Source organism: Pelobates fuscus, chromosome 9 (genome assembly GCF_036172605.1).
Source record: "Pelobates fuscus isolate aPelFus1 chromosome 9, aPelFus1.pri, whole genome shotgun sequence".
In the NCBI taxonomy this organism is placed as follows: domain Eukaryota; kingdom Metazoa; phylum Chordata; class Amphibia; order Anura; family Pelobatidae; genus Pelobates; species Pelobates fuscus.
The window spans coordinates 105741612-105766832 of NC_086325.1; the positions used below are offsets into that span (position 1 = coordinate 105741612).

Here is a 25221-nt window from a genome sequence, read left to right on the forward strand (position 1 = left end):
AGCCACCATATGCTTGCTATCTGTTTAAGGTGAAGGTTCCACTCAACCTGTGCGTGGCATTTACTCTTGGGAGATGAAGATGTAAAAAAAAAAAACGATAAAATGTGTATATTGGACTAACAGAATTTTGTAATTACAAGCTTTCAGGAGAACCTCCCTTTCTCAAGTCTAAAGCATTTCTGAGCAAGGCGACCCATAGATTTCAAAGATGGGTTGTGGATAGAAGACACAGGTTTGATAGAGAATGGTGTCTATTTTCTATCAAACCTGTGTCTTATCTGCCTCTTGTTGATGAGGGAAAGGTTCACTTGTAGTTGTCCCACCAATGCGTGCACGAGTTTGGAGGTACACAGGTGGTATGAATTACAGTCACAGACTCTGCATTAGGAGAAGTAGGGTAGTTCTTGGAGAAAGAAGACAACCATGAGACTGTGGCTTAATCCTATGAAATTACGCTGGATGTCCTTATAATTTGCATTAGGATGTCCGATGTCTTCTAAATCCCCATAGGAAAGCTGATAAGGAGGAGGCAGACCCAGTGCCAATGGTTCTTGCCATTGCAGTCAGGTAAGAGTTTAAAGGGTTATTTAACCCTTACATGGCTGGAAGGGTGTGGGCAAGGAGGCAAAGGGACACTTTACTGTTAAGAATAGTTGTGTATTCTAACATTATAGTATTCCTTTAAATACACCTTCAGTATTTATTACTCTGAATATTAACAGAATGTATTGATAAAGCCATGACTTGTAACATTTTTCAAATCAAGATGAAAAGCAAAAAATTGTCTCCTAAATATCTTGAGGAAAAGCAGAAAAAATTGAGTTTATCATGTTCTTGCAAAGCCTTAAATCTCATTCAGTATTTCGGAGTGTCGCCAGCTGCAACTCCTGGTAGCCTTAATTGCCACACGTTGCATCACTACAACTATTCTTGTAGATGCAGGAGAAAAAAAACAAAACTACATTGTGTTAGGATCCTGTGAGACTGCTCATTTCACCAGGATCTACTCACTCAAGGGAATAAAATGACATAGTGGCTTCTAGTGCTCAAACATGTGACATCAGCTGTTCACGGCTAATGGCTGGGAAATATTATTTTGAGGGCTTACAAACCCTTTTTATAGCAATGCTTGAAACTGTAGCTATGGTTTTTGTGTCTTGGTTTTTTCACCCCCCCTCCCTCATCAAATGTGTTGCTATCTGGTCTACATGATATATTTTGTTTGTGATGATTGTCTTAAAATGGATATATATTGTCATCCCTATACATTAATGCTACAATATCTGTATACATTTTCTTAATTTATATATCTACAGTTCTTTTATCCTGTACTCTTTTGCATTGTAACTGTATGAAAAATTCTGATTGTACATGTGTGGAAAAACCTAGAAAAAGAAACAACCCCCCCCCCCCCAAATCCCAGGGTAATTACTTTGTAGGAAGGTTTAAAGGAACATAACAAAAGTAATGTGTGATCATTCATATGTAAAAAGCACAATACTATTGTTCATTGTTTTTCTAGGTTCCTGTGTATATGGTATTCTGGAGAGTCTAGCTGTGTGCGCTTAATATAGATTAGTAACTACACATTCCTCAGTGACCATGTTACACATTAGAATTAGGTGTAAAATGTCTAGCCAAAACAGAATTTATGGAAACACTTAAAACTATCATAAACATAGCTTGCCCTTTAGATAAAATAATGTAATGTCTGTTATTTGTTTGGAATCCCCAGGCAAACTATAAATGTTTAGATGCTTTGTGTAGTGTGTGCGTGTTTATATTACATTTTTGTTGTTTAATTATAGTGTTATAATAGCTAGACTGATTTATTGGGACCTTTAGCAGTCGTAAAATAAAGCCTTTTACTTGCCTTTCTTCCCCTGGTGCTCTAGTCTTTCTGCTCCTCCCTTGGCTTTACTGATGGCCTCGTTCAATCCAATGCTTCCACGTAGGGAAGCATTGGTGGGCTTGTATGTATGCATGGCATTCGCCATTCTGCATCAACCGGCATTGCATTAATCTTTTTCAAGTGGAGTGTTAAAACATCAGCTCTGCAATTGTTGCATGAACACACCAGGAAAAGCTTCTAGCGACTGCCTGGAGGTGGCATTAGGAAGTAATGTAAACGGGCAGTAATTACATTGCTGAGGTTGCATGCACATTCTTTTTGCCAGTTAACCCCTACACTAAACTGGTGGTTCTGATGCCTAAAATGTCCCTTTTTAATATTTAATTTTATTTTTAATTTGTTATGGTGCTTAGAGCAATACTTCGAAATTGCTTGAGGAACAGAAGTGTTGACGAGTGTTGCAGGAAACATTGAATTCACGCTTGTCATAGGCTGAATGCACTTATTTAAATGTGCTTTTTAGCAGTCAAGATTAAAATTGTGATTCTGCTTTAGCAATAAAAACTAGAAAAGCTACAATTTCTGGGGAAATTGTGTGAAGTGTTCTTGCCTCCAACAGTAGTCTACAACTGGAGTGGGCAGAGTAACTGTTATTATTTATTTATATAGCACATTTAATTGCAATGTTGTTGTTATAAAAACATTAGCAGGTGTACAAAAGGCTCTGTCTATGACATCACTTGCTGCTGCAGCCTGGCACAGGTCAGAGTATTTTGGCGGTAGCCTTCTTCAAACGGTCGTATTTTAAAAACTAGAAATCCTACAGCAAAGCGCTTTATATTGTGAGAATCAGAAGACCCAGACCTGCATTTTGATGCATAGTATGTCTCTGCAATATTAACAATGAAGGCACAGTCGCAGTTTAGAAATTGCCCTTCAAATGTGAGCTTTGCAGAGTGGAGTTTCAATGAATGTCAATGGACTGCGTGAGTTGCAAACAAATGGTCATATTGTGAAAACTATCAGGACTATGGACTGCCATTTTTAGTGGCAGCAGGCATAGCTGAACGTTTTGATATAAGATTTGTGTAGGTGGGCCTGAAAATGAGGGAGTGGTGGCAGTTTAGAAATCATGTCCTGATTTTTCAGCTTTTGCCAGCTCCCACTCTAGCTTTGCCATTCATTCCTATGGGACAAATCTCGCCACAAGAACGACGATATTCCGTGAACCATTCGGCAAAACGTTCCAAAAAGTAATAGCAACGCGATCGAGAACAATCTGCACGTTTTGGTAAATTTTTGTCTATGTAGTGTAAACACTGTGGGAGGAGTTAGGGTGGCAAATTTGGCTATAATAAGAATAAGAATAACTAGAAAAGCTACAATTTCTGGGGAAATTGTGAAGTGTTCTTGCCTCCACCAAGAGTCTACAACTGGAGTGGGCGGAGTAACTGTTATTATTTATTTATATAGCACATTTAATTGCAACGTTGTTGCCCAAAGTGCTTCACAGTTACATTAAAACATACAGTTATAGAAACCATTAGCAGGTGCAAAAGGCCCTGTCTATGACATCACTTGCTGCTACAGCCTTGCACAGGTCAGAGTATTTTTGCGGTTGCCATCTTCAAACGGTTGTATTTTAAAAACTATAAATCCTACAGTGAAGAGCTTTATATTGTGAGAATCACAAGACCCAGACCTACATTTTGATGTATAGTATGTCTCTGAGATATTAACAATGAAGGCACAGTCGCAGTTTAGAAATTGCCCTTCAAATGTGAGCTTTGCAGAGTGGAGTTTCAATGAATGTCAATGGAAGGCGTGAGTTGCAAACAAATGGTCATATTGTGAAAACTATCAGGACTATGGCTTAGCCGTGGACATTTCTAGTGGCAGCAGGGATAGCTGAACGTTTTGATATAAGATTTGTGTAGGTGGGCCTGAAAATGAGGGAGTGGTGGCAGTTTAGAAATCATGTCCTGATTTTTCAGCTTTTGCCAGCTCCCACTCTAGCTTTGCCATTCATTCCTATGGGACAAATTTCGCCACAAGAACGACGATATTCCGTGAACCATTCGGCGAAACGTTCCACAAAGTAATAGCAATCCGATCGGGAACAATCTGCACGTTTTGGTATATTTTTGTCTATGTAGTGTAAAAACTGTGGGAGGAGTTAGGGTGGCAAATTTGGCAATAATAAGAATAATAATAATATATATGTGAGATAACATTAAGTGGTCTTGCTATGCAAGAACACTTAATAATAATAATAATATATATGTGAGATAACATTAAGTGGTCTTGCTATGCAAGAACACTTAATAATATATATGTGAGATAACATTAAGTGGTCTTGCTATGCAAGAACACTTAATAATATATATGTGAGATAACAGTAAGTGGTCTTGCTATGCAAGAACACTTAATAATAATATATATGTGAGATAACATTAAGTGGTCTTGCTATGCAAGAACACTTAACTAATAAATCCATTTTGATTCGAAGTATGCAAAACATTTTGGAAACCACTGGCTTAGTGTTTCCATTTCAGTACTGCACAGCGTATAATGTAGAAGGGAATCTGAATATATGCAGATGCTTGTTGATTGGGAATATTCTTGTACAACACTTGTCTATTTTAAGTGTTCTAGAACTATATTTTGAAACTAGGTTTGGGGTATTTTGAACATATCTTAAGATGCATATCTATGTAGGGCTATAGGTTAGAACCGAACTTAGTGTGGCTAGTGGCATCGGAATACTTTATTAGTTACTCACTTCTACAAGCTGTAGCATACACACTAGTGTAGTAGTGATGCTGAGTTGTTCTCAAAACTTTATACAGCAATCCTCCACATTACTGTCCAGATGTCTGAAAGGGCCATTTAAAGCACCATAACCACTATATAGCTCTTCATGTGTGCAAATGCAGGTTTGCATGTATGTGCGGTACACCCTTTACAGTGTACATTACACTTACAAGTGCATGCATTTTGTGTGGGTCATTGTGTGTCCTTAGGCTCTTGTATTTTTTTACATCTGACACGTAGAAGCCCCTTTGCACACACTTTTTTATTGTGATTACATTAACACTGCTGCATGGCTGAGCTGGTCCTGTCAATCTGTGTTGCGGGTCACAGCTCTTGTGTGACCCAAACTCTTTTTGTTTTTGGCAGTAATCACTCTTATGGTATCTAACCTGTGACCCCCACACAAATACACAGAAAGTACTGATGCCACGACATACTAGTCTGTGGCAGAGCTAAAAAGAACAACAAATTGCGAGATTTTTAAAATGATTCTTTATTTAATTTTTTTTTCCTATTTATTTTTTTACATATTTGGACTGGAATATCTTTTTGGTATAAAGATTTACACAATTTGTTAAAATCGTAATCTAATCATTGGGACAAAAAATGCATTTACACAAAAGGTCAAAGGTTTTTTTTTTTTCTTTTTTTCTTTTTTCTTTTTTTACTATATCGAACATTGACATTTATTTTCTTTGCAGTTGTCATTCTTGCGTAATATCAGCTCTAGTGACCAGTTACGGGAAGAGGATCGGATGGCTCTGGAAAACCTCTTGGCAACAGTGCCCCAGGCCAAACCAGGGAAGAGCAGTAATCATGACAACACCCCTTACAGCACTCCTCAGCTCTCCCCTGCAACCACACCAGCTTGTAAGAAAAACCGGCTACCTATAGGTAAGGGTTATCATTCTTATTGCAAAAGATTTGATCTGTGAAACTGCTCACGTCTTTTAAAGTGGTCCATGAATTTAAATGACTGGCTACCTGAACTGAAATTCTGACCAAAATATTGTTCCATATAAAGTTGTTTGTTGTTTATTTGGCCTGTTCACACCTTCCAACCACTCAAGGCTATGATTTACATTATGTTCTACACGCTCTAGAACATGCTCTGATCAGGAAATAGAAAGTAACACAATTATGGCCAGTATTTCTGTAGGCAGGGTAAAGCTCTGCAATTTTTATAAAGTATTTGGATTGAAAACTGGCTTAAAGTTTTACTATAACACTTTTCCGATGGGGGACCTTTCTGGTGCAATACACCCTATTGGGTGCTGCAGAGAAGGTTCCCCTTTCAATTTGCTGTAAAACATGCAAAAAAAAAAATGTAATTTCTTACAATTCAGCTCTGCTCTCCTGATGTCACTGGGTCTGAGCACAGTTCATTTATAAAGCTTCTCATAGAGAAGCCTGTGGTTGAGCCATTTTCCAAGCTCAGAGTGCATGCATTTGCTCCGGAACTGCAAGGTTTGGGGGAGGAGGGGAAACGAAAGTAGGAGGGAGCACCCACAGGTAGTTGGGGTAGGAGGGGAGAGCTAGCAACCCCTTGCAGATTTTAATGTCTGTCGGAGTGCACAGCACATGGAAAACAGACAAAATGTATGCACAGAATCAACATTGACTGCACAGAACAGAGTTCTGACTCCTACCATCATGACCACTGTAAATCAATGAAGTGGTTGGAGTAACCCTTTAAATGTATTTTAAAGGACCACTATAGTCGCCTAAACAACTTTTAGATTAATGAAGCTGTTATAGTGTATAGATCATACCTCTCAGGTTTTACTGCTCAATTCACTGCCATTTAGGAGTTAAATCACTTTATTTCTGTTTATGCATCACTTGTCACACCTCCCTTGGCTATGATTGACACAGCCTGCATGGAAAAAAAAAAACTCTTTTCCCTTTCATTCAGATGTAATTTACCTTAAACAAATGTATCTCTTGCAATGGTCTAGCAAGCTATTAACATAGCAGGGGATAAGAAAATCTAAATTAAACAGAACTTGCAATAAAGGAAGGATAAACTTTAGATGACTCTTCACAGGAAGTGTTTAGGAAGGCTGTGCAAGTCACATGCAGGGAGGTGTGACTAGGGTGCATAAACAAAGTGTTTTTTTCTTTTCTTTTTTTTTTTTAATATTTTTATTGTTTCACAATAGAAGTGCAGATTGCGAACTGGTTCTTAAGAAGGAAAGTGGTTGCCCACGCAGGGGCTTAAGCAGTAACATTCAAGAAGGTGAACTTTCGCCTACGTAGAGGCTTAATTGTCAGCATATAGGGGGAAATGCAGACCATCGCCTGCGCAGAGGCGTATTGGATCAAAACATATAGGCGTATTTGAACTTTGCAGGGATATACTTACAAACATTACAGCATTAATTGCAGAGATTGTGCTAGTGCTATTACATATATCTAACGCATTAATAGGCGTACGAGTGATAGTTGTAGAGCTCAATTTACGCAAGGCTGTAAATGGCGCGTTGCACTAAAAACCATATCTAAACTCTTAATAACAATTTCTGTGCTGGCTTTTATGTTTGCTTAGCTCAAGTAGTAGTCTCAGCAGGTCTGCGTGAAAGTCAAGCCTTATACAATTTGTTATCATTACATTATTATGTAAGGCAATCATAATGCTGGGAAGAGCAAGCATTCAAAAATTTGCCTACGCAGTGGCTCATTATGCTAGCGTATAACCACCAATCAAGTGTACATAAACTTTGCTTTTGCTTTAGGGAAAACCTAAAAATCTACTAAACTGCGGGTAATTAACCGAGAAAATGTGGCAGTACTGTGCCAGGTTGCATTCCGCCTAGCCGAAGTCCTGTCAATCAACAGTAACCTTTAGCCCTGATAGGCTTTGCAATGTTTCAAATAAACTAGGATGCCTGCATGTGGGCCTGTTTTTTAAGCGCCTTCACAGAATGTCAGCGCTAACACAAAAAAATGTGACTGGATGAGCCTGTTCATTTCTGTGTTAAAATATAAGCATAGTAATATACATCACATAATATAACATTCTGGCTATTCAAGTAGGCAATAACGAATGGCGTCAAGCTTGTGCCCGTGGGGGCATTACGACTTGGTTAGCATTGCCTTTCTGGAGCTGATGTGCATAAGTCGCCTACGTAAATGTTGACGGAGCATATAAAATCGTTCCTGAATGGCAGTTCGAGGGAGGCCCCGCATGTCTCCTTCTCGGCACAGTCCCAGGGCTGCCGGGCCTCCGTCCGTCACATCTGCAGTGCCCCCCGCCCACTGGCCGGGTCCTTCACGGCGCCGTGGGCACTCAGTGGCCGAAGCAGTCCACCAGACCCCACCACAAAGTCCGTGGCCCGCCAGCCACCTGCACCACCCCGCTGTTCCCTCTGCAGCGTGCACTCCCATGTCTCTCCCGCTGCCGGCCTCACTCTTGGGGCCGGTGTGCGGCCCCCACAGCCACCGGTCCGCCGGGGGGCAACGCACTCCCGCCCCACAGGGCTTCACAGCAGCGGGCACATGGCTCTCCAGGGATCCCCATACCTAGAGGCCGGGGTACTCACTACTCCTGTGGGCGCGAGAGCATCGCAGAGGCTCCATCTGGCGCACTGCCTCACCTGGGTCCGCCCGAGCTGTCCACGCCAGGCCCCCATGCTGTATGCGCTACTCAGCTTCTTCTCTTGGGCTCCTACATCTCGTCCTGGGTGCTCCTTCCTGAACTGTGCGCCCTCTCCACCGTTTCGGCCTCCACAGTCTCTGTGGTCTGTTATTCTGGCGGGCCTCTTCCTGACTGCCCATGCCAGTGTAGGGGACCAGCATGGTCCTCGAGTGGAGACGTCCGCCTCGGCAAGTGCCGTCCCCATGAGGCTGGGTTCACCCCCTCCGGCTGGGGTGCTGCTCTCTTGCAGCGTGCCCATTCATCCAATGTTGGGGTGAGTTATATTAGGTTTTATGGCCTTCGTTTGAGTCTCCGGCTCAGAGCCATGCTTGTCTGCTTCCAGTCGGCTCGGCGACCCGTCCTCGCCCCTCCATAAACAAAGTGTTTTAACTCCTAAATGGCAGAGAATTGAGAGTGAGACTGCAGGGGCATGTTCTATACACCAAAACTGCTTCATTAAGCTAAAGTTGTTTTGGTGACTATAGTGTCCCTTTATTAATGTCCTGTTCTCAAACCGTAAATGCTTCTAAGACTCCTTGGGTATTTTAATGGTCATGTGATTTTTGTGGTCGGTAATGCCTTTTTAAAAATTTATTTATTTTGTAAAAGGGAAAATAGAGATAAATACCAGGACTGCACTATAAATACAGTGCGTGAATAACTGTATTAAGTCCCCAGAATGGCAAACCGTTCTGCCCTCAATACTAGCAATAGGAAATGTAATCTCCAATGAATCTGTTGGTATGCACTGGAACATGAAATTGTGGAAAGGGAGACACAAAATACTGCTAATAGCGTAGCAACGTTAAAACTTTAGAATGTTTATTAAAAGTATTGGACTCTCACATTTTAACAAGAGGTTACCAGTCTATCACAGGATGTAGCATACATGAACTCTGAGGGTTTCCTTCTCAATGCTCTGGGCTTTGTGTGTTGAATTTAAGTGACCGCTGGAGATTTTCTGTTCCCTCTTGTGGCAATCCACTATATTATGCTAAATAGTGTTACCAAACAGGACTGCTGCCCCTGGAGGTACTTTAGGTACATTAGATCGACCAACACATTGAGGTAATATTATTTTAGACTACAGTGCTCCTAGGGCTGAGAACCTCCTACACTGCTACCAATTTTTGTCACTGGGTTAGAGTGAAAAAACAACCCCCAAAATCTTTCTTGTGTCCATCTACCCTACCTTTTTGTCGCTTGGCTGATCACTATCTTTCAGTACTTCTCTAATTAAAAGGAGATCTAGAAACTGGCTAGTAACACAAAAGCAAAATTCCTAAAATGAAACCGAAAGGGCCTGTCGACATGAAAGATTGAAGTTGTGTAGAAGGCTAAATGTGATCTAATACTTAAGACTTTAAACCAAAACACTTATGATTTTTTTTTTCAATTTATGTTTTTATTAGAGTTTGGATACTCATAATATAACTTTGCCATAATATGAAAGTAATATCAAGAATTAAAAATAAAACTACCAGCCAAAGAGAACTCTGGCGGGGAGTAATGGGGTTACAGGGGTAGTAAAGGGCATAACCCTACATATATAGAACAGACAGGAGAAGTAATGAGGAGAGCTCCTCGTATTACCGGGGTGCTCCACCTCACCACTACTACCGCTTGATAGATATCCAATAGTAGAAGCTTAAAAACTGACAACCTTTATTGAAACAAAAAATAATAATTATGATAATAATAATATAAATCTCCAACACACTCACAAACAAATTAGTGAACAACACACACCCTCATATACCATAAGTGGTAAAAAATAAAACAAAGACTAGAGACTAAACATCTAACTGGTAAAGTATTCAAGCATTTTCCTTGTGTAAGCAGATAAGTCACAATATATCAGAGCAGTGCAGCTCAATGCAAATATGTCACAGTATATCAGGGTAGTACCACTCTTGTATAATTAAGTGAGACAATTGAGCACACTGACAAAAAATTGTGTATCAAGGAAAAATAGCCTGTTAATGGTTAATTGTAATATATAGCAGGAGATCTCCCCTTTGCATGGATCAAGTAGGGAAAAAAGGAAATAAAAAAATAATAATAAATAGATAAATGACATAAGTACAAAAAAACCTCTTCCACCAGATCCCTAATTGAACACTGACTTCCAGTAGTAGGGAGAAAAACCTCCTAATATTAAGTCTAGTAGAAGTTAAATCGAAAGGATAGGGAGATGAGAGGTAGAGGAAATAAATCGGTTAAAGAAAGTGCTGTCTAAACTGAGTCCATTGTACAGAAGACAGACTCAGTCACTACACTTAACATATGTCATAAATCCCTTTAGTATAGTTTAAAGTCAAAGATCTCTTGTGGGGGTATCCTGCTAGCTGTAGTCTCAGTCAGTAGAGGCCATGACCAAAAACATTAAGTCATAGCCAAATAGTAATGGTGATGTAAATACAGGTCGTCCTGCTCAGGTCGCCCAACGCGCGTTTCGGCGGTATAACCGCCTTTCTCAAGGGCAGGTAGCCGCGTTGGGCGACCTGAGCAGGACGACCTGTATTTACATCACCATTACTATTTGGCTATGACTTAATGTTTTTGGTCATGGCCTCTACTGACTGAGACTACAGCTAGCAGGATACCCCCACAAGAGATCTTTAACTTTAAAATATACCAAGGGATTTATGACATATGTTAAGTGTAGTGACTGAGTCTGTCTTCTGTACAATGGACTCAGTTTAGACAGCACTTTCTTTAACCGATTTATTTCCTCTACCTCTCATCTCCCTATCCTTTCGATTTAACTTCTACTAGACTTAATATTAGGAGGTTTTTCTCCCTACTACTGGAAGTCAGTGTTCAATTAGGGATCTGGTGGAAGAGGTTTTTTTGTACTTATGTCATTTATCTATTTATTTTTTATTTCCTTTTTTCCCTACTTGATCCATGCAAAGGGGAGATCTCCTGCTATATATTACAATTAACCATTAACAGGCTATTTTTCCTTGATACACAATTTTTTGTCAGTGTGCTCAATTGTCTCACTTAATTATACAAGAGTGGTACTACCCTGATATACTGTGACATATTTGCATTGAGCTGCACTGCTCTGATATATTGTGACTTATCTGCTTACACAAGGAAAATGCTTGAATACTTTACCAGTTAGATGTTTAGTCTCTAGTCTTTGTTTTATTTTTTACCACTTATGGTATATGAGGGTGTGTGTTGTTCACTAATTTGTTTGTGAGTGTGTTGGAGATTTATATTATTATTATCATAATTATTATTTTTTGTTTCAATAAAGGTTGTCAGTTTTTAAGCTTCTACTATTGGATATCTATCAAGGGGTAGTAGTGGTGAGGTGGAGCACCCCGGTAATACGAGGAGCTCTCCTCATTACTTCTCCTGTCTGTTCTAATATCAAGAATTAGATAACACAAGATTATAACAATATCAAGAATTAGGTAACACAAGATTATAGCAATATCTGAGTTCATTTTGCTGTAGTGTAACAGGTATCAACATGACCGTGTCTACACTTAACGTCTGGTTACATTAATAACAGTCGTCTGTTGGGGCTGCAATTGGTAGATTTGAAGATTAGGTGAGGTTTCAGGTGGTGACGGCTCTTGCGCTACTTGCGCCACAACTGGTCAGCTATGCGGGATCCGAGGGTGTGTGTGCGCAGCCACTTAGTGGTGAGGCTTGTGAGTGTCTCTTGGGCATTGTCGCTATATACATGTTTTTCTTCGGACCCAGATTACTTTTGGGCGTACGCTGCGATGCGATGTCATCATCTTTGGATTCTGGCCCCCCGGGTTCTGGGAGGTGCAGCTGGCGGAGGAACTCCTTTTGGTCGTCCATAGAGGTCAGGGTGAGCGTCTGGTTTCCCCGTGGTACCTCCAGATACCCATCTGCCCCCCATCGGTATCTGACTCCTGCTCCCCGCAGTTGTTTAGCAGCTGGTGCAAGTTGCCTCCGTTCCGCAAGTGCTGCGAATGGCAAGTCCCCATAAAGGGCCACCGTGCTACCCTCCATTTGCACAGTGCCCAGGTCTCTTGAGCGGGACATAATAGCGGAGCGGGTTGCAATGTCCTTCGTGACCGCTATAGTGTCTCTGGTTGCGTTTTCCGGAGCCGTTGCAGCTTTCAGGATTCGAAACGCTGAAAGTATTGCGGTGGGGTCAGTGCCTCCTTTAAGGCCCATTGTAGACAATAGGCGGTGGATGTAGGGTATTAATGCCTCTCCTTCCACGTTTTCCGGTATCCCCCTGAGGCGTATATTCCGCCTTCTGTGGCGAGCTTCCATAGTGGTGATAGTCCGGGTTAGTTTCTGGACTTGTGAGGAGAGGATCTGCATTGTGTCTTGGGAGTTCTGTATCTGGTGGTCCCTTGCACTTTCTCTAGTTTCCATTGCTGTGAGCCTTTGCTGGATGTCCCCCACCTCTTTCTGTGTGCTTAATATATCTGCCCTCCACACCTCTCTCATTTCTTTTAAGAGATCCCTTATGTCTTTCTTCGTGACGGGATGATTCTGCCTCTGATTCTGTGTCAGGACATGGGGGCTCGGACTCTGCTGTAGGTGAGGTAAGGCTTTCCCTATCGTCCTGGGAGTCCTCCTCCTCACTGCTAACTGCGGCCGCCGTTCTTGACGGCTGCCTGTGGATTAGGCCTTGTAAATGAGAGCCGGATATCGGTCAATTTGGGTGTCTCTGGCTGGCGACTTTTCTTATTTTTGCGCCCCATTAGTGTCTCTGGTCGGGAGGCGTGTGTGTGGCCGATTTTGGGACCCGGGTGTCTGGTACGTGCTTACTTTTTTTTTATGCGCTGGTACGGAGCTTCACACACTCGCGTCCTGTTCGCTCGGCAGCCGGCCACGCCCCCCCAACACTTATGATTTTTAACTAAAAATGTTTAGTCCTGTCTATTGACTTGCCATGGTGCTCGTCATTTTTGTGTCTTTCTGCAAGCGAGAGCCCGATATATGGATTTTTCACCTTGATATTATATTGCTAGCATTGTGATAATTTAGAAAACACTTAAAACTTAATTAAAATGCATTCTGCCCCAACTGTGTAAAGCTTAAAGGTTTTTGTTTAAAGGGAAACAAATCACACACTTTTATCCCAATTTAATGATTTCAATAATTTAAGGGTTGAATTAAAAAAAATTATGCAAAAACATACAGAGAAAGCATACATTGAAGAGGGAATACAGTGTTTCTATTTACTTCTCGCCTGCAACTTTTTGCCTGACTGTGCCCAGACTGAACTGGATATTTAAGTAAATTGACAAATCTTGCAACATGTGGTCCACGGACCGGCACCAGTCCGCAAGAATTTATTGCCAGTTTACAAAAGGTTTTTCACGACTATACCGTTACAGTGTAGCGGTATAGTCGGGTGAAAGCTTTCACGGACCGCCAATAAATTGCTCCACAATATTTCCCTGGTGATATGAACTCAAGGAACCACACCAATCTCAAACCCATCTCTTGTTACTCTTCCTCTAAATCCTCCTTCAATACTGCCCTCTGGAATGCACGCTCTGTTCGCAATAAAATCCACTGCTGTTCACGACCTCTTAATCTCTCATTCCTTAGATTTACTAGCCTTAACAGAAACTTGGCTCCCCCCCTCTGACACTGCTACCCCTTCATCTTTATCCTTTGGTGGTCTTCAACTTGCCTACAACCCAAGACACTCTAAATGTAAAGGTGGTGGGTGGTGTAGGGTTTCTCCTCTCACTTTACTGCTCCTTCAAATTTCTACCCACCCCTCCATCCCTCTCTTTCCCATCATTCGATTCACCTTTTCAAACCCTTCTCTGCTAACATTGCTGATATTTATTGCCCCCCTGGTTCCCATCTCGTTTTCCTTGACCACTCTGCTGCCTGTCTACCCTATTTTCTCTCTTCTAATATTCCATCCCTAATTCTCGGGATTTCAATATTCCCAATAACCTACCTTTGACCTCAGCATCCTCTAAACTACTTTTAATTACTTCCTCCCTCAGGCTATCACAGTGGGCTAATTCTTCTAGCCATGTAGCTGACAGTACCCTCGACCTCATCTTCTCTTATGCATGTACAGTATCTATCTAATATCCACAACACTCAATTTATTTTCTCTGATCACCACCTCTTATCGTTTGCTCTCGAGTACCCCCTCACCCAACAACCTCAGCCTAACCCCCCTCAACTCAGGAGGAACTTTAATTCTATTGACTTCCAGCAGCTGTCGGCTGATATTGATTCACAACTGCTATCCATTCCTTCCCTCTCCTGTCCCTCACTGGCCATCTCCACATATAACACTACCCTCACCCTATGCCTTGAAGCTGCAGCCCCACTTCAAACATGCATCTCGAGGAGGGCACTCCCCAAACCGTGGCATACTAAATCAACAAACTACCTGCAAAGATGCTCGCACCCAGTCACTTTCTACATTATAGATTCATATTGTGTTCATTCAGCGCAACCCTCGCCAGACAGTCATACTTTTCCTCTCTCATTAGTTAATGCTCCCGCAATCCCAGGCGTCTCTTTGACACCTTTAACTCTTCTTCACACTTCTGTGGCCACCCACCAAACTAACCTTACAGCCGATAGCTTTGCATGTTACTTTACCGACAAGATTGAACATTTTAAGGAAAGAATTCTCCCCACCCTGCTTTTCTCTTTCTCAACCACACGTAGATCATGCCTTTCCTACCCTTTAGACTTTCTCCCTGGCTACTGAACAAGAGGTGGCTGCAATTCTCCTTTCCTCTCGCCCCACCATTTGCCCGCTCAATCCTATCCGATCTCTCTGCCCATGTCTTGCAACTTATTTAACACACGTCTTCAAGCTCTCTCTCCTGGCATTGTTCCTGCTGACCTTAAACATCCCACTGTAGTACCTATTCTGAAAATAAAAATCTCTTAACCCGTCCTCCCCCTCTATCGTCCTATATCCCTGCTCCCTTTTGCCTCAAAGCTTCTGGAAAGACTTGTCTTTACCCCTATGTCTCTCTTCCTCAATTCCAACTCTCTCCGTGACCCTCTTCAATCTGGCTTCCGCCCTCTCCACTCTACTGAGACTGCAGTTACCAAAGTTACTAACGACCTAATCTCTGCTAAATCCAAAGGCTACTACTTTATACTAATTCTTCTTGACCTCTCTGCTGCCTTTGACACCGTTGATCATGCTCTTCTTCAAACTCTTCAATCACCCAATGTCTCTGTGACTCTGTCCTCTCGTGGTTTTCCTCTTATCTCTCCCAACGCTCATTCAGTGTCTCCTTTTCTAATGATACCTCCTCCCCTTGTCCTGTCTCGGTTGGAGTCCCCCAAGGCTCTGTCCTTGGTCTCCTTCTATTTTCTCTTTGTACTGCCTATTTTTGGATTCCACTACCACCTATACGCTGATTACACCCAAATATATCTCTCCTCCACAGACCTCTCCCCTGCCGTCCTGCAACGTGTCACTGCTTGCCTTTCTTCCATCTCTGATTGGATGTCCTCCGGCTTTCTGAAACTCAATCGCTCTAAAACTGAGCTTGTCTTTCCTCCTCCCAATACTGATCCTCCTTTCACTCTTGTTTCAAATTAGTAATATCCACATAAGTCCATCCTTGCATGCGTGCTGTCTTGCGTCCAACTTTATTCTGGCCTCATCTTTGAGGCTCACATCCAGTATGTTGCCAAATCATGTAGAGTCCATCTTAAAAACATAGCCCGCATCCACCCCTTTCTTAAGCAAGATGCTACTAAGGAGCTTGTCCATGCTCTAGTAATTTCCAGCATGGATTATTGTAACGCTCTCCCAATTGATGTTCCCAAGAGCCGTATTGCCCTGCTACAGTCTAATGAATGTTGCCGCCAGACTGATTTTCCTCTCTAGTTGGTCCTCTCACATCTCACCCCTCTGTCAGTCCTTGCATTGGCTGCCTGTATCCTATAGAAGTTAATTCAAAGTGCTAACCCATACCTATAAAGCACTGAACAATTCTAGCCCCTTCTGTATTTCTTCACAGATCCATAGGTATGCCCCTTCTCGGTATCTCCGCTCTGCCAGTGACCTTCTCTTTTCCACTACTTGCACCCGTACGGCCAACTCACGCTTGCAGGATTTCTCGCAGGCGGCTCACTTTCTATGGAATAGCCTGCCTACCGCCATCAGACTCTCCTCTAGTCTTGCATCTTTTAAGAAGTGCCTTCAAACCCATCTCTTTAGGAAAGCTTATGGCCTCCCAGAGTAATCTCTACCTTACATACCTGTCTCTTGCTCTCTCCTAAAGGGCAGCACTCTACTCTCTTCTCCAGCTCTGATTCACTCCCACCTCATGTAATTGCTATTTCCTGTCCTAATGAGTTTCATACCCCACTTCCTATAGACTGTAAGCTCCTTTGAACAGGGTCTTCTACAACCTATCGTTCCTGTAAGTGTTCTTGTAGTTGTCCTATTTATAGTTACATCCCCCTCTCTTATATATCTGTTGGCGCTATATAAATGGCAATAATAGCACCGGGAACTGTGCCTCACTCTCCTTTGCAAGACTGGAGATCAGAGGACTCTCTCTCTCCGGCCCGCTAGCACTGTAATGCTGACAGCCGTCGGGGAGGGAGAGGGGATCTCCTCTCACAAACTTGGAGCGTTGCCGCGGTTACCACTGCAATGCTCTTAATCTTGCGAGCGTGAACTGTTTACTCTCACCACTTGGACCATCCGGTATTGCCTTTTACTATCCTCCCTCTCTTTGGCAAAGGTAAGCAGGGAGGGGGGGAAATCAAAATTATTTTTTTTTTAATAGAAAATTTGGTTTATATTTCTCTCTCGCTCGCTCATAAATATATGCATGTCTACGGAGTAGTGATTACAAAAATATGAGGGGTGGGGGAGAGGGAGTGTGTTCAGTTCAGTCTACCTCTAGAAAACCATTTCTTGGAGAATAACATCCCTTTCAACGAAGAAGGTAATTCTTGAATATCCTCTTACTTGATGCGTGCAGTGTGTGTGCGCGCCACATGTACAAGTTGGGCAGAACTGACACTTTAAAGGAGGAAGCAGAAACTCTTTGTTTGTGTCAGAGAGCCATAGGTCTGGCTTATAACTGCAGCAGTGTGTACATATTGTTGCACTCATAAGTCATTCTCGGCAGGGAGAGTTGGTCTCTGCATCCCATTGATGTATATAGTTGACTGTTCTATTTTCCCAACTCGGTTTGTTCAAGACAAGCTAACTTGAGTAAATAAGTCATTTTCTTTGTTGGTGAAGATTTTAACATCCTTAAATGTACTACTATTCCAACAGGTTGTTTTGAAATTTATATTTACTTTGCAATGTGTTGCTGACTACTCTGGTACTTCCTTTCTGCCTAGAGCCAAGTGTTGCCCACATGGAAGTGTAAAAAAAGTATTTGCTTAAATCTAAGTTATGTTGTTACATGCTGCAGAATAAGTTGGTGTGATGCGAAGTGCCAAAAATAATACTTACTCCATCCTGTTCAGCTATCACAATCTGTTTCTTTACCTTTTTATGCTGTGTTGGTAACTTGGGTATTAAGGGCAGTGGTTACCATGGCAACTGGTGACTTAAAAAAAAAACCAAAAAAAGCCCTGCTTTGCCAAAAAGAAACTCATGTTTTTCCCGTATGAGTACATTTAAGTTAAGCGTACATCTGAGGTGTTGGTTACTGAAGGACTCTTGTGGACAAGTTAATTTGTTGCTTTGGTTTAAAAGTAAATAATAAAAAAAAAATTTGCTTCAAACATCCTAACTGTAGCGGTTTATTCACTACACAGATGACAAACTTTATAGAAAACAAATTAGGGGAGAAAAAAATAAAACCTAAAGCTCTGCTGTATTAGAGCCTTTTATTTCTTAAGTCTGTTTTGGAAAAAGTGTTTTAATTTACAACTATTTTGGTAATCTTCCCATTTGATACACTGAGTGTCTGACATTCTCACATTCGCTATATGTTGCATTAAAATGATTGTGAGGGCTCTGCAAATGATATCGCTCTGCTTTCTCTCTCTCTGCACTGGGAATAATGAAACCCCCAGGGCAGCAACTAGCAGCAATGACGGTCTGGGACACATCTGCCTCGAATATCACCGCTCACATTAACCTGGTGACCCCTTTTGGTGGGTAACTAGTCACAGAAGGAGCTGACCCATTATGTGGTGTGCCTAAGCTTGGTAGAAAAGACTTGACTAATAATTTATATTGTGGTTCCCTGACACTGTGGTTTTTATCATTGGAACATACCACCAGAACCAGTTATTTATATATTATATAACCATTGTGTTTCATGAGACCTTAATGATAGGTCTTTTTTTTTTTTTTTTTTAATTTATTTTCTTTCTTTAAATCCTTGTACTGATTGCTTTGTAGATCAATGAAGGCATCCAGTGAAAACATTCTTAAATGACACGCATATGGAATTTTCAAAGCATTCAAGTGGCAACATGTAACACAAACTCTGAAAACTCATAATGCAACCATATTAAACAGGAGGTGTGTTCGTTTTATGTCAAATGCTCACAAACAAGAGCCATCATAAAACAATAAAAAAAAAAAAATAAAAAAAAATCCATACTAGCAGTACTAAAAGTACTCAGTAATGCGATCCTCTGCTATAGACTGGACAGGGGCTAAACTAGTGCCCACCAGATAATGGTTTTAATTTTTTGTTCTCTTTATTCACATTTAATAATGCACTCTTAAAGCCAAGGCTAACTGTGTTGTGAAGAAGGTCTAGTGCTCTCTCCGATCCAGGAATGGGAATTTCAGTGTTCCTGTTATGGAGATGCACTAGCAGACACCAATCTGAAAAGTAGAACAGAGGCCAGCGTTGCGTACTGGCTTCCATCTCTAAACCTGTTTTATGGGACCCAATTTTCTCATAGGCTCAAATTTAAATTCTGATCTACACACTATGAAGTGCTGTCTACCAAGCTTGGGCCACATTTTTTTGGCTTATTGTGTTCAATAAGATCAATATCCATCATTTGCATGGCTCTTTTGTTTTTTGTTTTTTCTATATGCAGTATTATATTTTCTATTTTAATGTGTTATTGCATATATTTAGACACGATTACCTTGCTTGACTTGAAAATCATGAAACCTTGTGTACAAAAGTGTCTCTAGGGTAACCTATTTAACTGCATAAACAATTATGCTTTTTAGCTTGTCACAATTTTTCTTGCAACCTTATTTACTTCAAAGTGTATTTTGGCTTTCCATATTGCACACTTTATTCTTCTACATTCTCCTATATTTTGTGGCCTGTCTCCAGCAGATTGCATGATCACATTTCAGCAATGTAACTATTAAATATTGCTGTTTGTTTTATTGCCATTTGCTGCAAGCTTGGGGCCTCATGTCTCTCTCTCAGTACTACATTTATTTATTTGTAATTCAAACAAACTGTTTGTATCTTCTTGAGGTACTTATTAATTCACTTATTTTTTTAGTTACTCGGAGCAGGAGTAAAACCAGCCTTCTGGATGCAGATCATGAAGGATCCCCACAGGAAGTCTCCTCACAAGGACAACCAGAGGAGGTCCTGGTTATCTCATTAGGGACTGGTCCACAGCTGACTCCAGGCATGATGTCAGAAAATGAGGTACATCCATTATCGTTGGGTTAATATAATAAGCGTATAATCGTGAACAGTGCACTGTCTGCAAAAGGTTTAAACATGCTCACATAGCAGTTATTTAACCAAGTCAATCTCAATTAAGCGAAGTAGTGTCTGAGACCTCCAACACCGGGAAAACTTTAACTGGTTAAACGCTAAAGTCTAGAACACAGTACCTGATTGCTCTGCCCCTCCACTTCCTCTTAAGGTTGGCAGCTACAATCATGAAGATGAAACCTCAGGTGCCGCTGATAATCGCAGCCTATCACTAGCACCCCATTCAGAAAAGGAGTGAAAAAGCTATCCAACCCCCATTCTCTTCTGAATGGGGGTACAAGTGAACGGCTGAGAGGAAGCCTCAAACCATTATTAGGAAGGGCAGGGGCTGCCCAATTGGGCAGTGTGTTCCATCCTTTAAGGGTTAAGCAGTTTGTTAACGGTTTAACCAAATTAGGTAAGACTCCGCTCGGGACCTCCTTGCTCCATAACCACTTAATTGCACTGATGCCCAGAAGGATCCTTTTTAACTGTCTTAAAGTATGTTCGTTTTTATTTTTCAAGCATTTGCTATTGTGAGTTTGTATATTTTTCCTTCAGGCATTAAATAATTTATAATTAATTGTGGATGTCTGTTCACCCATGCAAACACACATTGCTGCATACAGGAATGTAAACACTAAGAGGGAGGTTGTTTAATGATTGATGAAATTAATGTTCTTGAGTATTGTTTATGTCATGATCAAAAGCTTTAGAGTCCTCTTGAAACTGATTTAAATGACAAACTGAATATCCTCACACAGTGCTATGGTTAATGCTTTAATTTGACACAATGTAAAGTCCTAACTGCTGCTGTATGCAGGAAAGCACTATTTGTTACATTTAAATATTTTAAAGGGTTATGATGCCAAAAGTACCCTGGCCTGGTTCCCTGGTAATGGGAAAATACCTGGGTCTGTGAGTGCAAAAAACTCTTCTTTAGACACAATCTCCTTCCTTTCAAGGTGGTGTTTTGTGTTTTTTTTCTGTACAGATGTGTAAACAGCAATTGGATAAATACTTGCAAAAATCAATTTCCTGGTTTGTTGCAAAATTGGAAGCACTTCAAACTGTAGTTTTTTTTTAATTTTTTTATGATACATGTGCTAATTTCAGTAGGGGAAATGCCCCTATCACTGGCAGCCACACAGATTGTTCCACAGTTTTCTCAGTGAAAAGCATCTGATTGCAGTGTTTCTCCTCCCCCCCAACTCACACTGAAATTCTGTGCTAGAGAAGGGTTAGGGCTTGCAAAGACTGCAGACAACCTGTTTGTATGCCCACTAAAGTGTGTGTGTGTGTGTGTATATTAATAAAAAAAAAAAAATCAAATGTACAGGTCATCACGAAGAAAGAACAAAACAAAGTGGGGGGAGGAGGATTTCCCATGACTGTTGCGTGTTATGCACTAACGTTGTCATGTGAAAATTGGTGAACCACCTTTTTGTGTTAAAGGGACACTATAGTCACCTGAACAACTTCAGCTTAATGAGCTTAATTCAGCTCCCTGCAGCCTTTTTCTTGTAAGCACTGTATTTTCTGAGAAAATGCAGTGTTTACATTGAAAGCTTGGAACACCTCTTGTTGCAGTCAATCAGACGGCCACCAGAGGGACTTCTGAGTTAAAAGGCCCTAAAAAGGCCTCTCGTCTGATGCATTCTGGGTGAATACTTCAGACGGGCTCTCAGCACACAAAGCACTGTGAACGCGCTTTGTGTGCTGAGGCTGTCAGCACTGCTGTGGGCGTGGCTTCAGCTGACAGCTGAAGCCCGAACCCACAGGGACGCTATCTGGCCACAATAGTGGTTGAAGGGGGGGGGGGGGGTGGTGGGGGAGACCTACTCTCCTTCCCCCACCCCTGTGCGGCGGGTGGGGGCCCTAAAATTAAAAATAAGGGGGGGCCTACTGTCCCCCCCCCCCCCCCCGGCCCCCACCCGTGAGCGATGGGTGGGGGCTCTAAAATTCACAATAGGGGGGGGGGACCTACTGTCCCGTCCCCCGGCCCCCACCCCTGAGCGATGGGTGGGGGCTCTAAAATTCACAATAGGGGGGGGACCTAATGTCCCCCCCCCGGCCCCCACCCGTGAGCGGCGGGTGGGGGCCCTAAAATTCTCAATAGGGGGGGGACCTACTGTACCCCCCCAGCCCCCACCCCTGAGCGGTGGGGGCCCTAAATACAAAGGGGGGGGACCCTAGTTAACCCTCCCCCCCCCCCCCCCCAAAAAAAAACAAAATTCTCCCTACCTACCCCCCTCACCCTAAAAATAATGAGGGGGGGGCCTTTAACTAAAAACATGTAAAAATCCACCCAATCACAGTGCTCTGTGTCATTTTACAAGCGTGGGAAAATTCCAAAGAACTTTCCCACGCTTGTAAAATGACAGAGCACTCTGATTGGCTTAAACCCACCAATCAGAGTGTTCTTAGCCTAATTGCAGGGCGGGGCAAGGCTTTATAAGCCTTCCCCCGCCCTGCGGAGCTCAGTCTGCGCGGAGCCCTCCATGGGTGAAGATGGATTATTTTTTTTTGCGCTCGTGTTTTTGTTTTTTTTTTTTAATTGCGTCGGTTATTATGGCTTTTTATTTGGCCTTTTTTGGGGCTGAAGAAAAGATTTTAGAAGAAAGAAAACATCGAATGGTAAGTTGTTTTTATCTCATATATATTTTTTTTTTTTACAGGTTTTTAGTTAAAGGTCCCCCCCTCATTATTTTTAGGGTGAGGGCGGTAGGTAGGGAGAATTTTTTTTTGGGGGGGGGGGGGGGGGGGGAGGGTTAACTAGGGTCCCCCCCCTTTGTACTTAGGGCCCCCAACCACTGCTCAGGGGTGGGGGCCGGGGGGGGGGACAGTAGTAGTCAGACAGCTCAGCTCGCGAACGCGCATTCCGCGCACATGCGCGGTAAAGCGCTGAGGTTCTTCATAGGGCGGCTGTCAATGCCGCTCTATGAAGAACGCAATTGGTGCAGTGCGAAGCCGCGCATGCGCACCACATCGCGATGACGCTTCTCTGTGAGAAGCGTCCTATTGGGCACCGCGATTTCGTCATTTTGACGAAAAAGGGGGCGCGGCATGGCTGGGAGCTCGGCGCTGGAACGGAGGTACATTTTTAATATAAAAAAAACCTCAAATCATTTTTAATCCATGAAAGTTCATATAAAAGCAAGAAGGAAGGCTGGTGGACCTGTCTTTCTTGCTTTTATATGTTGACTATAGAGTCCCTTTAAGATTTTGCAGACACATGTATATGCCTAAACTCCTCTAATACTAAGATTATCTGGTTATCACCTATATATTCAAGTTAGACTATAGAACCAGTACAAATACATTTGTGCGCTAAAGCCTTTCTATTCATGATTTTATTCACCAAACCTCCCTATTATATGTACACAATGGAGTGAATGGACTATCCATGTATATTCTTGTACTTGAGGTTTATTCTGTAAGTGTTATTGGTGTGTCTTCATGAATGGAAATCTATTTAATACAGTAAAATCCCCAAGTGAAGGAAGATCAGCTTTGACCATTTGTTCTAGAGAAGTGACCGTTGTCGACAGATATTGTGGGTAACTTTTCCCACAGGGGCTTATGGATCCATCATTTTTAGGTGTAGTCTTTTACATATGACGTGACCAATGGACTTTTAGTATTTAACTCTTTTTAAGGACCAATGATGGTATGTCATTGTTAAAGAATTTAAGAACCAGATATGATTAAGAGCCAGACTATTTGGCTAAGTGGAATATTTAGCCTTTATGTAGTTAATGCCATGTAAACAAGGTATTATTTATTAAAGCGGCACGGTCTTCTCTCCCTCTGTCAGGATCTGTTCGTTTCTTCCTATTTGTTCTAGTTTTCTTTACAACACAAAACAAAGTAGGGACTACTTTGTCTTATGGAGGTTTCCTACGCCTGACCATCGGAGGAGAAAAGTGTGCTTAGTTTCCGGTGATCAAAGCAATTTTCACCTTTGATCCGCGATCTTGCGATGCTTCCTGTCAGTATTCCCGAACGTCCTGTCACGTAGAACGCCGGCGAAACTATCGAATTTCGTCCTAACAGAATGAGAACAGTTTGTTCATTCATGTTATGACACAATTCAGGACTTTGTTCGGATCAGAATTTCGTTCTAATGAATGAAACTCCGATCTGATTTGTGCTGCGGCTGCATCTTGCAATCTTAGCATGGGAATTAGGGAGTTATCTACTATCAGGAAGCTATCTACCAAAATGCTGAAAGACCTTAATTGGTCTTTCAGACACATTTACTAATGCCTAGTAAACAGTGAGACCCTAGTGTCCCCCTTCCCGAGCACCCATCCATGCTGCGTTAGTGGGGGGTGGGGGGGGGGGGCTGCTATTAAACTGAACCGGGGACCTATTGCACACACCCCTTAGTGGCGGTTGGGGGCCCTAAATCATAATAAAGAAGGGTAGGGGTTGGGGGGGAGACATATCTATTGTCCTCCCACCCCTAAGTGGCGGTTGGGGGCCCTAAATAAAAAAGGGGGGGGGTGGACCTATTGGCGCCCCAACCCCTGAGCGGCGGGTAGGGGCCCTAAATGAAAATAATAACCCCCCCCAGGTGACTAGGGGTCCCCAAGCCCCTAGTCACCCCCCACCAAAAAAAAGTAGGGATTTATAAAAAAAATTGGGGGTTAACATTTTAGTTTAGGGTAGGGGCCTGGGGGGAGGACAATAGGTCCCCTCTCATTTTCTTTTTGTGCCTCCACCAGCTGCTCAGGGGTGGGGGCTGGGGGGGTATTGGGTCCCCCGTTCAGTTTAATAGCCCCCCACTTGCGTGGCACGGGAGGAAGGACACTTTATTTGTTTTTGTTTTGTTTTTATTCTAATGTTTTTATTATTATTATTTTTGTTTTGTGGCAGCAAAACAGTAAAATTGACAGTTGTCAAATATGCCACCGTTTTATAAAATAAATATTGTCTCAATTTTCAGTAAAATAAAAATTAATTCAAGTCGAAATATAGATCTGAAGTTAGAAGTGCGGTAAGGACGGTGATTGTGTCATGAGCTCTGAGACTTCCCCTCTGTCTGGGTTCCGTACCCCGTGTCTCTTTATGTATTCTAAAATACATAATTGCCCCCTGTAGTGGTGCTCTCTATCCCCTGTCTGGGTCATTCTCTGTCCTGCCAGTATATTTTCAGTTCTGATTTTAAGCAGGTATCCTGCTGGGAGGTGTGGGGTTTCGGGCGGTAGGGGGCCGCGGGTGCATCCCTTGTCTAATCCCCCCCACCAATCTTTCCGTGGTTGAAGAATTTTTTTTATTTTTATTTT

The 25221-nt window shown here is 42.1% G+C and overlaps 1 protein-coding gene across 10 annotated transcripts in view; it reads left to right on the plus strand.

Annotated features, from left to right (window-relative positions):
- The window catches only part of GAPVD1 (GTPase activating protein and VPS9 domains 1), a 90613-nt gene that overhangs the window by 28068 nt on the left and 37324 nt on the right, over positions 1-25221 (plus strand). For 7 of the 10 annotated variants that reach the window (XM_063432273.1, XM_063432275.1, XM_063432276.1 and 4 more), the window contains exons 6-8: positions 5368-5560; positions 18315-18395; positions 19728-19879. In XM_063432273.1, coding sequence (XP_063288343.1) covers positions 5368-5560; positions 18315-18395; positions 19728-19879 — 426 coding nt within the window. The remainder of the gene's footprint in view (positions 1-5367; positions 5561-18314; positions 18396-19727; positions 19880-25221) is intronic. The other 3 variants (XM_063432281.1, XM_063432282.1, XM_063432283.1) reach the window with 1 other exon arrangement.